Here is a 14,372-nt window from a genome sequence, read left to right on the forward strand (position 1 = left end):
AAAAAAACTAGGTGTTACAATAGAAACAATGTTTCCTATGAAATTTTATGTAAAATCCACATGAAAGGTCGCATGTAATAAGAGAAATTCTGATAGTAATTATATCTAGTTTGTTTATATTTAAGAAAAATATATGATTTTTTTACTTATATAATAAATAATTTATAATAAATACTTTATAATAAATATTTTGTAATAAATGCTATATAATAATGACTATATATGGTGAAAAAAAATAAAGACTAATAAATACTTTATATTCAATACTATATCATAAATATAGTATTAATAGTTTTTGGATACTGAGTTTTAAATACTATTTTCTATCTTTATAAGTAGTACGAACGGCGATTGATCCTTAAGACATTTTAATTGTCAATAGAATCTAAAGTAAAAAATGATCAGTACATTGATCGTTGTCTTGTGTTTGATAATTGGCAGTGTTAACCATGTAATTTATGGTATTCAGAATACACTCAAAGAAGATCTAGAACTGGAAAAACAACTGAAGCTCATTAACAAGCCTCCTATCAAGAGTATTTATGTATTCAATATCCTTTATATATCATCATATAATATCTTTTGTTTAACTCAATCTTACTAAGTCCTTTATTTATGTATTCGATATCCTTTTTATATATATCATCATATAATATCTTTTGTTGAACTCAATCTCACTAAGTCCTTTAATAATTTGATTTATATTTGTTGTAATTTGAATTCTACAGACAGAGTTTGGGGATATTGTTGATTGCATTGATATTAACAAGCAACCAGCGTTTGACCATCCTTTATTAAAAAATCATAAGTTGCAAGTATACACTCCTTTAAATTACCTCAAATACAATTAACTTTCAATCTTTCCTTAATTATATTTCCTTAGTTTGAATATTTGTTTTCTATTTCTTTTATTACAGAGAAAACCCAACTTTGGAAAAACAAGTGTGAAGACTTCACCAGCTAGATCCATATTTGGGCTTGATAAGGACAAATGTCCATTAGGGACAGTTCCTATTCGGAGAACCACAAAAGATGATCTAATTCGAGAAAAATCATTATTAAATGATCATATGATCATGACTCAAAAAGCTCCTGGTATTCATGTAAGTGTTCTTGAAAGCTTAAATTTCAAATGTTCATGATTTTTTATTATAATTTACATCAAATCTAAGGGTTAATAGGATGAATTTTGTAGGTTGCAGAAGTATCTCTCAAGTCGCGTTTTGGTCCTTATTATGGAGTCAATGGAACAAATAGTATTTATAATCCAAAACTTGATAGGACAGATCAAATCACCCTTTCAAATTTATGGGTTCAGAATGGGCAAGGAGATGCTGGTAACAAAATCTCAGTTGGTTGGCATGTGAGTTTTAATTGCTACAATTTTGTTTACTTGTAACAACATTTATACTTAAGTTATTTAATTTGTGTCAATTTGGTGATATAGAAAATTATACCTAATTAATCTCACACATTGGCACCAGGTGCTTCCATATTTATATGGTAATGATGCAACACATTTTTACTCGACATGGACGGTAAGGAAAGATGCCATTACATTTTTTTTATATTAAATTGGCTTATAAGAGAAATATATATATATATATATATATATATATATATATATATATATATATATATATATATATATATATAAGGAGTCAAATAACATTAGTATAACTTTTACTAATTGTTACATTTTTTAATAATTTTATATTAAAGATGAATTTTGTTAATTTAACCGTTGAATTATAACTTAATATCACATTATATATTTATATCAAATTTTGTTAAAATTAAACAAAATTTTAAAATAATTAAAATATTTATATTTTAGTATTTTTTAATATATATATATATATATATATATTATGAATTTTTGTTATATAAAAATAGAGTAACAAATCATCTAAGCAAGTAATTTTAAATTTAACGATTAGTTTGATAAAATTCACATTTAATTTAAAATTATTAAATAATATAATAATTAATAAAAATTATACTGATATTATTTAAGTTCTCTTATATATTTATGATATTTTTTTTTTGTTATATAAATAAGTTTCTATATATAAAACATAAACCAATAGCTTATGCGAGAATTTTTTAAGAGTCTTTTCGACAAAGATGATTTTTATGAGTCTTTTTAATTTTTTTTTATATAATTTAATTTTTATTATCATAAATATTTATTAATTAAATTTTAATATTCTAAAATAAATTATTTAAAAATAAAAATAATTTTATGTTACAATATAAATTATTTATTGTAAATTTAAAATATAAATTATATTTAAAATATTTATTTATACAAATTTTAATATATAATTTATTATAAATTTTAACTATATAGTAAATATTTAACTTATGCGTTTTACGGACTAAAAATATTAATATCAAATATTTTCAATTTTACTCCAGTCAAATCTTATTTTTGCTTTAGGCTAATTTAAGAAACATGTTTCGTAACACCAAAGAGGGCATCATCATAACTTTACATTAAATTTTACCGGATTAAAAAATTATCCATACATATAACCATTGTAGTTTTTTTCTTTTTTTGGTGATTAAGATTATATAAGATATGAAATATGATAATGTAAAATGTAAGATATAATAATAATAATAAAAAGTCAATGTAATTTAATGTTCATAACGATAATAAATCATATAACATTAAATATTTTGTATTTAAAATAACTCATTAGGACATGATATAAATCGTGTTTAAATAACGAAATTAGTTTTTCATTAAAACTATAAATAAGTTTTTAAATAAATTATAATTCAATTGTGTAAATTTTACGAATTAACAAAGTTAGAGTTTTAACTATATAATACAAAATTATTTTAATATTATACAATATTTTTAAAATTTTAATTATTATTCAAATATTAGATCTAAAAAATATTTGTATAATAATAAATACTACAATCTCAATCTCAATTGGCAATATTTAGTTTCTCATTTTTTTTTAATTTCACAATATTAGTATCTAATTTTATAAATCTACAATTTTAATTCTATTAATAAATATTTATTTGTTAATTGATAAAATTATAACATTGATTATGATCTAATAAGTAGATGATATAATAATTAATATTTAATTTTTTATGTTAAAATTTACTTTTATTTATCATTTTTTTCTATTTTTTATTATTTTTATGAGATAAAAACATATAATAAAATATAATTTAGTCTAAATATTATTAAATATAATTTAATAGCATCTACTTAATATCACGTCATTGTCAATATTAACATTTTAAAGATAAATAGATGGACTTTAGCAATAAATTTGATCAAACTTGTAGATTTTATAAAATTAATAATTAAAATTATAAAATTAAAAATTAGAGGAGTAAAATTATGAATTAGAAATGATAGGAAATAGGATACTGATAATACAGTTTAGCATTCATTTTATTTACTTATCTTATTAATCTAATTATTCTAATTTGTGGGGTGCAAAATATTTTATTTCTTCAAATTTTAATGTGATATTTAAAAATAGCGCAGTCAGACAATTACAAGAAGACAGGATGTTACAATATTCGATGTCCGGGCTTTGTTCAAACTAGTAAAGGATATTACCCTGGAGCACGTGCACCCAATACATCTACATATGGTGGAATTATGATTGAGGTTGAACTTTCTATTTCTCAGGTATTGTTCATGCTATAAAATTTTCATTATAAGAAGAGACAAAATTATACACAATTCATGGACTTAATATTTATTTCAATTTTGCAAACACACATTTTAAAGTGAATATAATAATAATTTTTTAGTATTGTATGATACATGTAATAATGCTATAAACAAAAAAAAGCTTATATATGTTTTCAGGACCCAGTGACCAAAAATTGGTGGTTCCAGTGGAATGGTATAAATGTTGGGTATTTCCCGGCAGCATTGTTCTCCAACTTGGCCTCTGCCGATCAGGTGGGGTGGGGTGGGAGAACAAGAACTCCTCCTGGTACTCCTAGTCCTCCCATGGGATCTGGACATTTTCCTGACTATAACATTGTTCATGCATGTTACTTTACCTTTGTCTCATATCGAGATGCATCAGGAAAAAATCACGGGCCTGAAGTAAATCAAATAAAAACATTCACTGATAACTCTGATTGTTATGGTGTTAAATACTATGGATACATACCAAAACCTAATGTTGGACATGTTCTCCAATTTGGAGGACCCGGTGGCAATTGTGGTAATTAATTTGTTTTTCAATTCAATTCTATGAAATTAAAAAATAAATAGTTACAATCATTATTTAGAAGAATCTCTTTTTCTATCATTCTATATTTTGTGTTAGTAATTTCACAATGCTATTCATTTACATCTTAAATTTGAGCTCAAAATTTCACAAATAAAGTTAAACATCTCCTATGAAATAATTCAAAAGAATTTAGTTATAATGAGTTACTCATTTATCAAATGCAATTAACATTTACTCTTCTCATCTATTTATAAGTGTCGAGTATCAATAAATTGTTTAATCCAAAAAGTATCTAAATTGTTATAATCATTGTGTAAACAAAACAAATACCGAGACATGTCCTTTGAACTTATTCATGGCTGATTGACTAGGTAATTTTTAAAATTATTTAGTAAATGAAACTATTTTGAAATTATTTATGCAGATGGAAGGATTCTCGTGAAATTAGAGAATGAGTCATCTATAATTACAAATATAACCTCCTCGTCTCTTTTGTTTCTTTATATCAATATACTCGATGACGAATGGTTTATATTATTATGCTGGTAGAACAAAAAGGGGCCTAAGTAGCATAACTTACCCTATTCGAATATGTTAGTAATGTCATGCATTTTTTTTAAGTTGTTATAAGTCATATAAACTTATATATATATATATATATATATATATATATATATATATATATATATATATATATATATATATATTAATTCTGTCTTTATAACCCATAGTACCATTTAAAAAAAAACATTATGAGTGATTTATTTTTTAAAAATTATTATATTTTTTATTTACTTAAATTTATTTTTCTAAACATGTAATATTAAAAAAAAATGAAATTACTTATTTTAAAACGATTTGGTATATTTATTAAAAAAAATATTGCATTATTTTTTTTTTCAAATTTTCAAATAAATTATTTTTATTTATCAGTTTTTTTAAAATAAATGAAAAAACAAACCCAAAAAATAAATAAAATGGGGAAAAAAAGGGGGAGGGGGGGGGGTCACTATGACAACCAACAACCCAAAAAAAAAATAATTAAAAAAACCCAAAAATTGAAATATATATATATATATTTATTTATTTATTTATTTTTTGAATGTGTGATATTTTAAAAAAATTTAGTATAATTATTAAACAAATTATATTATTCGAATATGTTAGTAATGTCATGCATTATTCAACTTCATGTTTGAATATGTTAACAAGATGATATATTATACCGGTAGAATAAAAACGAGATAAGATAACATCAATTACCATATTTACATGTTAGTAAGCTAGTGCATTATGCTATTAGATGCATCTAAAACAATCTAGGTAGCGTAATCGATTATACTAACAAACATAATTTTATATATATATATATATATATATATATATATATATATATATATATAATAACACTTTTATATGTAAATATAAAGATAGAAATAAAATAATAATTATATATATTATCTACTTTTACAAGAAAATTTAACTATACAAAATATAATTTTAAATAATTAAAAATTTCACTATAATTCATACTATTTCTTACATATTTTTTAATAAATCAATTTGCACATACTTACTCTCATTATCTTTTCTCCCCCAAACAAATCATAATTTTTTTTTTGGTAAATCCACATGTTTTGGAGATCATTTACCTATTCTTTAGGGTCCTGTTGTGTAGACACCTCAACGAACCCATGTGGACACTCCTCTGACCCATTTTTCTTTACTCCTTTCCCACGTTGCACTAAGTTACTTACGTGTGTATACATACTTGGGAGAGTTATATTTATCCTTTCATAATTTTAATTATTCTAATTTATATAAAAAATATATAAGGCTATAGTAGGATTTGAACCCATGGCCGAGAATTTGTTGTTCTTAAGCACAACTATTCAAATCACCGAGCCATTTTATTTTATATGTCTACAACATCATGCAAATTTATAATGAGTTGTTTTTCGTAGATAATATTAAAATATTATAAATATTTATAATATAATTAGATAGTACATATATATATATATGTTTAGTTTACTGAATATAAGATTTTATAAAATAAAACACTAGTATTTATTTATTTTAAATATACTAACTAAAATTTAAGAGTTTAAAATAATAATAATAATAATAAAATTATAATTATTAGATGATTCTATTTTATTAATTAGATCATAATAATTATATACACTACAAGAAAAATGACTTGTGCTTACACACAAAAAATGTCACTAAAAATCTAAATTCCATAAGTAAAGGTATCATGTACTTTGACCTACAGACATTGAAGTTGTCAACTTTGAGTTTTATTTCACTAAAATGTTGTAATAAAAATTTGATATATATATATATATTATGAAAATATTATACTTATTCTCTATTATATATATATATATATATATAGATATAGATATATTTATTAAAATTTCAATTACTATTTTAAGAAGGTATACTAATAATATATTGAGAATATTGTTATACTAAAAAAAATAGGACATTACAAATTTCCCCTACTTACAGAAATTTCGTCCTCGAAATTTTTTTATTGCTTAAAATAAATAAGGATAATTTTTCCTAATTTCCTCTTCCAGTTCCCACGTAGCGTCTCCTGTGTTTTCATTCCAAATGACCTTTACCAACGAAATTTGTTTGCCTCTCAACTGTTTGATCCTCCTATCTACGATCTGTACAGGCATTGCATCATATGTAAGGTTATCCTTTAATTGTACTGTATCAGGCGTTATTACATAAGAAGGGTCAGAAATATATTTTCTTAACCGAGACACATGAAAGACATTATGGAGATTAGAAAGAAAAGGAGGTAGAGAAATTTGATAAGCTACATGACCTATTTTTCTGAGAATTTGATAAGGACCAATAAATCGAGGTGTGAGTTTCTTTGATTTCATTACCCTACCAATACCAGTTGTTGGTGTAACTTTCAAAAATACATGATCGCCTTCCTGAAATTCAAGAGGTCGTCTTCTTTTATCAGCATAACTTTTCTGTCTGCTTTGAGTCGTTCTCAATTTTTCTTGAATCATTTTGATCTTTTTCGTGGTTTGTTGCACTAATTCAGGATCCAAGATTAAGTTTTCTCCTGTCTCAAACCAACACAAAGGAGTTCTGCACTTTCTTCCATATAAAGCTTCATAGGGTGCCATACCTATGCTAGAATGGAAACTGTTGTTATAAGTGAATTCAATCAGAGGTAGATATTGATCCCAACTACCAGATTCTCTAACACACAAGCTCTCAATAAATCTTCTAAGGATTGAATGGTCCTTTCCGATTGTCCATCTGTTTGAGGATGATATGTAGAGCTAAGACGAAGCTTAGTTCCTAATGCTTGATGTAACCTTCCCCAAAATTTAGAAGTAAACCTAGGATCTCTGTCAGATATTATACTAGATGGTACACCATGCAATCGTACAATCTCCCTTGTGTACAGTTCAGTCAATTTTTCTAGTGAATACCTGATGTTGATGGGTAAGAAATGAGCAGATTTTGTTAGTCTATCCACAATAACCCATATGGAATCAAATTTATGTGTTGTTCATGGTAAACCAACTACAAAATCCATTGTTATACTGTCTCATTTTCATTCAGGTATATCTAAGGGTTGTAACGTTCCTGCTGGCTTTTGATGTTCTATCTTGGCCTTCTAACAAATCAAACATGTAGCTACATATTGTGCTACTTCCTTTTTCATCTTAGGCCACCAAAACATTCTCTTGAGGTCCTGATACATTTTTGTTGCCCCAGGGTGTATACTCAACTTGCTCTTATGTGCCTCACCTAGAATTATTTTCTTAATTTCTGAATCATTGGGTACACATATCCTATTATTAAATCTCAAAACTCCTTTTTGATCTATATTGAACTTTTCACCATCCTTTTGTCCCAACAATCTCTGTTTCTTTTGAATGAATTTATCAACTACTTGAGCCTCACCAATTTGTCCATGTAAGTCACTAGTAATTTGAACTGTATCCAATTGTATTCTATCCTGACTTACTGTAGTTGATAAATTCATATCTCTAAATTTTTTTATAAAATTCATTTCATGAATCATTAATGAAGAGATGTGTAAAGATTTTATACTCAGTGCATCAGCCACAACATTGGCTTTTCCTGGATGGTAATGTAATTCAAAATCATAATCTTTCAAAAATTCCATCCACCTTCTTTGTCTCATATTCAATTCCTTTTGATCAAACAAATATTTTAAACTCTTATGATCACTAAAAACATCAAACTTACCACCATACACATAATGTCTCTATATCTTGAGTGCAAAAATAATGGCAGCTAGCTAGATCATGGGTTGGGTAATTCCTTTCATGAGCTCTTAGTTGTCTAGAAGCATATGCTACTACCCTTATGTCTTGCATAAGAACACACCCTAATCCCATTTTTGAGGCATCACAAAATATGACAAATTGTCCATTAGGATTGGGTAAGGCTAAGACTGGTGCAGTGGTTAATCTCTTCTTAAGCTCTTGAAAACTATTCTCACATTCTTCTGTCCACTCAAAAGATTGTCCTTTCTTAGTAAGTTGAGTTAAAGGCATGGCTATTTTAGAGAATCCCTCAATGAATCTTCTATAATATCCTGCCAAACCCAAAAAACTACGGATTTCTGTCACCGTCTTTGGAGGTTCCCATAGCAAATCTGCTTCTACTTTTGACGGATCTATTGACACTCCGTCTTTGAAAATCACATGTCCTAAAAACTTAACCTCCTCTAACCAAAATTCACACTTAGAAAGTTTGGCGTACAATTGTTTATCTTTCAGGATTTGGAGAACAGTTCGAAGGTGTTTTTCATGCTCTTCATGAATTCGAGAATATATAAGGATATCGTCTATAAAGACTACCACAAAATGGTCTAAATATGGACGAAAAATCCGATTCATATAATCCATAAACACTGCAGGTGCATTTGTTACTCCAAGAGGCATCACTCGATATTCATAATGACCATACCTTGTTCTAAATGCAGTTTTCTGTATATCTTCTGTTTTCACTTTGATTTGATGGTATCCTGATCTTAAATCTATCTTAGAAAACAGAGTGGCTCCTCTCAATTGATCCATCAAATCATCTATCCTAGGAAGAGGGTATTTATTCTTTATGGTAAACTTATTTAATTGACGATAGTCTACACACAACCTAAAACTTCCGTCTTTCTTTTTAACTAACAAAATAAGAGCCCCCCAAGGTGATACACTAGGGCGTATGAATTTTTTTTCAAGCAACTCTTCTAATTGTTTCTTCAAATCAGTTAATTCAGAAGGTGACATCCTATAAGGTGCCATTGAAATTGGTCCAGTTCCAGGCATTAAATCAATCGAAAATTCAATCTCTCTGTCAGGTGGCAAACCAGGAATATCATTAGGAAAAACTTTAGGAAAATTTTGAACAACAGCTATGTTTTTAAAGTCGACTTCCTCTTTAGCTTCCATAGAGGACAAGATTAAATATATATCCTTGAACTTTACCCCATGAAAATTTGCTTATTGGTTTGGGTAATGAAATTGAAAGGTCCTTAGAATCAGAAAACATTATAGACTTTTCTGCACAATTGAGAAGAACGTGGTTGGAAGATAACCAGTCCATACCTAAAATCACATCTAATTGTGATAAAGGTAAGCAGATCAAATTTACAAGAAATTCTTTATCACCAATAAAAATAGGACAGTCTAAACAAACTTTATTAGCAATTACAGATTTGTTTGTAGGGGTTGAAACAATTAGATTATTCTCTAAAGAAGAAATTGGTAATTGAAGGTGTTTAACGCAATCATTGGAGATAAAAGAATGAGTTGCGTCTGAATCATACAGTACATTTAAAGTTTTGCCTTTAATGAAACATGTACCTTGTATTAGATCGTTGTTTTGAGCCAGTTCCGATCATGGTATAAACTCTCCCAGTTGTAGGAGGTCTCGGTTTGGGTCCAGAATTATTCGCGTGCGCCTTTGGTTGTCCACACTCAGAAAACACATGACCCGGCTTTTCCCACTTGAAACAAACAGGTCCTTTGAGATGACAGTCTTTAGTATAATGACCCTGTCCACACTTGAGACACTTAGCTTGATTATTTATGGGTCTACTGAAGTTTCCTGTAAATTGAGAAGATTGGGTTTTCCATTGAGGTCGATCATAAGGTTTTCCTTCATTATTCCTTTTCTTGTTAAACTGAGGACCAAAAGATTTTGGTCTGTTATCCTTATTGTGATCAAAACCTTCCAGAAAATGACACTTGTGTATTAATGTGGGAAAATTAGAAATTTCTCTGCCTTTCTTAATTCCGGTCTAAGTCCATCCTCAAATTTAATACACTTCATTCTCTCATCAGGGTGATAAAAGAAAGTAAAATACTTTCCCAATTCCTCAAACTTGGAAGCATACTCTCCCACTGTCATGTTCCCTTGTTTTAATTGCATAAATTCTATTTCTTTAGCCCTCCTAACATCATTAGGAAAATGTTTTTCAATAAATTTAGCTCTAAACACTTCCCATGTAATAATTAATTATTCCTCCTCCTTCCAATAGTCTTCTAGTAGTATCCCACCAATATTTTGCTTCTCCTACTAACATAAATATTGCATAATTTACCTTTTGGTTATCAGGACAGTTCATGGCTCGGAATATCTTTTCTATTTCTTTAATCCATAATTCAGCCTTTTCAGGATTATATCCTCCGTCAAATTGGGAAGGTTTATTTCTCCTAAATTCAACTAATCCTTGTGACTCCCCCATTCCTTCCGGTCGTTGATTCCTTAACAAGGCAGCAGCCATATCCTTAATAGCTTACACAGCCTTAGTCAGTTCTGTATTTCTTCTCCCTGCCATCTGAAATTTTTACAGGTTAGTTTATCATACTAGAAACATGATTAGCACATTTCCCCAAGTTTCACATGGAACGTTGCTCTGATACCACTAAAATATAACGCCTGATTTATAAATCCCAGTATTATACATACATACATATATATATATATATATATATATATATATATATATATATTTATATGCATCGAAAATAAAAATATATTATTAATAATATTATACGTGACAATAATGAAAGATTTTTACCGATAATATTTACTAAGACATACATAATTATAACTTTTTATATCTCACATACGATTCTAATATTTACATTATATATTATCCTTAAAATATTTACAATACGAGCCTATTTACATACCATAGTTTTTTTTTCTTCTATAAAATTTACATAGGTGGTTGAAATAAATTTACAATAGGATTCACATGATTTGCTGGAGGTAAGTAAAAAGTAACAACTATGGGCCCATCTATCACAGTTGGAATTTCTTGATTTGGAGAAAAGGTGAATGAAGACACAGCTATTCCATTAAAAGTAACTGAGTTGGCTAGAGCATCAACACTCCATGTTGTGCCAGAGAAGACTACAAAAATTATTGAGGGAAAAAGAGCGGGAATTGCTGGAACATCCATCTATATTTATTTAATTATTTTTATGATTATATTACACAAGAAACACAAGGAGTGAGAACAATTTTCAAATAAATATTAATAATTTCATACGTAACCATAGTTAATACTAGAAAATATATATACATAAAAATTTGAATTACACTTGCAGTGACTAGTCAGGATAAATGAGCATTATCATAATATCAACCAATAAAAGAATTTCGTTTGCCTTAACTCCTTACTCATTTAAATTCCCAAGGTTAAACCTCCAACTACAAATGAATTCAAACTTTTATTCTTATGGCCATAATATACAATTTTATTTTTTATAAATGCATGAAGAAATGACAACAAGATAAATCAAAGATATTTTAACAAACTATATTATAGTTAATCATAAAAATAATTACACTAAATAAATTTGAATATTTGTTATTAAAATAATGCTTACGTAAATGGAATATATTAAAAGCACTAATAACGTAAATGGAAATAATAATCATTATAAAATAATTAAATAATATAAACTATGAATACCTTATTAATTATTCTGAGTAAAAATTATCATAGATTAAATAAATAAATGAGGTTAGAGACACGTCACTAAATAAATACATACAAAGTATAACATATATCATTTTAAAAAAATAAAGTTCTCATCCCCCTTATCTACTGCTGTACAAAGGAATATTTACTTGGAGCGAGTTATATTTATCCTTTCATAATTTTAATTATTCTAATTTATATAAAAAATATATAAGGCTATAGAAGGATTTGAACCCATGACCCAGAATTTGTAGTTCTTAAGCACAACTATCCAAACCATTGAACCATTTTATTTTATATGTCTACAGAATCATGCAAATTTATAATAAGTTGTTTTTCGTAGGTAATATTAAAATATTATAAATATTTATAATATAATTAGATAGTACATATATATATATATATTTAGTTTACTGAATATAAGATTTTATAAAATAAAACACTAGTATTTATTTATTTTAAATATACTAACTAAAATTTAAGAGTTTAAAATAATAATAATCATAATAAAATTATAATTATTAGATGATTCTATTTTATTAATTAGATCATAATAATTATATAATTAGGAATAAATATCTTATAATTTTATTTCACTAAAATGTTGTAATAAAAATTTGATATATATATATATATATATTATGAAAATATTATACTTATTCTCTATTATATATATATATATATACATATATTTATTAAAATTTCAATTACTATTTTAAGAAGGTATACTAATAATATATTGAGAATATTGTTATACTAAAAAAAAATAGGACATTACAATTCTTCCCTACTTACAGAAATTTCGTCCTCGAAATTTTTTTATTGCTTTAAATAAATAAGGATAATTTTTCCTAATTTCCTCTTCCAGTTCCCATGTAGCGTCTCCTGTGTTTTCATTCCAAATGACCTTTACCAACGAAATCTGTTTGCCTCTCAACTGTTTGATCCTCTTGTCTGCGATCTGCACATGCATTGCATCATATGTAAGGATATCTGTACAGGCATTGCATCATATGTAAGGTTATCCTTTAATTGTACTGTATCAGGCGTTATTACATGAGAAGGGTCAGAAATATATTTTCTTAACTAAGACACATGAAAGACATTATGGAGATTAGAAAGAAAAGGAGGTAGAGAAATTTGATAAGCTACAGGACCTATTTTTCTGAGAATTTGATAAGGACCAATAAATCGATGTGTGAGTTTCTTTGATTTCATTACCCTACCAATACCGGTTGTTGGTGTAACTTTCAAAAATACATGATCGCCTTCCTGAAATTCAAGAGGTCGTCTTCTTTTATCAGCATAACTTTTCTGTCTGCTTTGAGTCATTCTCAATTTTTCCTGAATCATTTTGATCTTTTTCGTGGTTTGTTGCACTAATTCAGGACCCAAGATTAAGTTTTCTCCTGTCTCAAACCAACACAAAGGAGTTATGCACTTTCTTCCATATATACATATATTTATTAAAATTTCAATTACTATTTTAAGAAGGTATACTAATAATATATTGAGAATATTGTTATACTAAAAAAAATAGGACATTACAATTATTATAGAGGAAAAATATTTTATAATATACATGTATTTATTTATTTAATTATTTTGAGAAAAAAGAGAAGTGGGTTAGAAGAAAAAGAAAATGGGTTGGGTTGACCCAGTCCAATGGATTAATTTTAAGAAAGGAGTCAGGTAGCGTTAACCATATCTACCTCATTTGCGTTCTGAAGGATTAGGGAAAAAATAGGAGAAACAAAGAGCTCTAAGGAAGAGTACTCATGAACGAATCTTAGATCACACAAGACCATTCGTCTTTTTCTCATCCAAGTAAGGGGGGAGTGAGAAACCTTACTCTAGGTGTGAGAATGTATGTTGGGTAGTGGGATTGGCCTCCAATCCTTTGTTTGTTGTATGCTCATGTATGAGGGGTTTTCCCCAATTGTATCTGTTTCATCTATTGTTCCTCTTGTATGTAATTAATTGTATAAATTGCTTGAATGAATGATTAATTTCAGTTTTAAAATTGTAATTGTATGATTTGAGATTTCTGTGGGTTCCTACGGGAAACCCTATGAGAAAACGGGCAAAATAGGAATGTTTTCTGTTTTTTTTGTGTTCTTTGTTGGATGTGA

The 14,372-nt window shown here is 27.1% G+C and overlaps 1 protein-coding gene across 1 annotated transcript; it reads left to right on the forward strand.

Moving 5' to 3' along the window:
* The first annotated feature begins 332 nt into the window (after window positions 1-332).
* On the forward strand, window positions 333-4,282 carry LOC109791566 (protein neprosin). The gene is made up of 7 exons (XM_020350876.2): window positions 333-544; window positions 729-815; window positions 918-1,103; window positions 1,196-1,363; window positions 1,485-1,538; window positions 3,524-3,670; window positions 3,854-4,282. The coding sequence occupies exons 1-7, from the start codon at window positions 398-400 to the stop codon at window positions 4,226-4,228; spliced, it is 1,164 nt and encodes a 387-aa protein (XP_020206465.2). The 5' UTR covers window positions 333-397; the 3' UTR covers window positions 4,229-4,282.
* The last annotated feature ends 10,090 nt before the right edge of the window (window positions 4,283-14,372 follow it).

The sequence above is a fragment of the Cajanus cajan genome, chromosome 9 (genome assembly GCF_000230855.2).
Source record: "Cajanus cajan strain Asha chromosome 9, NIPB_CcT2T_4, whole genome shotgun sequence".
NCBI classification, from domain to species: domain Eukaryota; kingdom Viridiplantae; phylum Streptophyta; class Magnoliopsida; order Fabales; family Fabaceae; genus Cajanus; species Cajanus cajan.

Bases quoted from the DNA above. Each gene is read 5' to 3' on its own strand.
- LOC109791566 (XM_020350876.2), top strand. From the start codon at position 398: ATGATCAGTACATTGATCGTTGTCTTGTGTTTGATAATTGGCAGTGTT. The intron at 1,104-1,195 runs GTAAGTGTTCTT...TGAATTTTGTAG, and splicing joins AAAAAGCTCCTGGTATTCAT to GTTGCAGAAGTATCTCTCAA. The intron at 1,364-1,484 runs GTGAGTTTTAAT...CATTGGCACCAG, and splicing joins AAATCTCAGTTGGTTGGCAT to GTGCTTCCATATTTATATGG.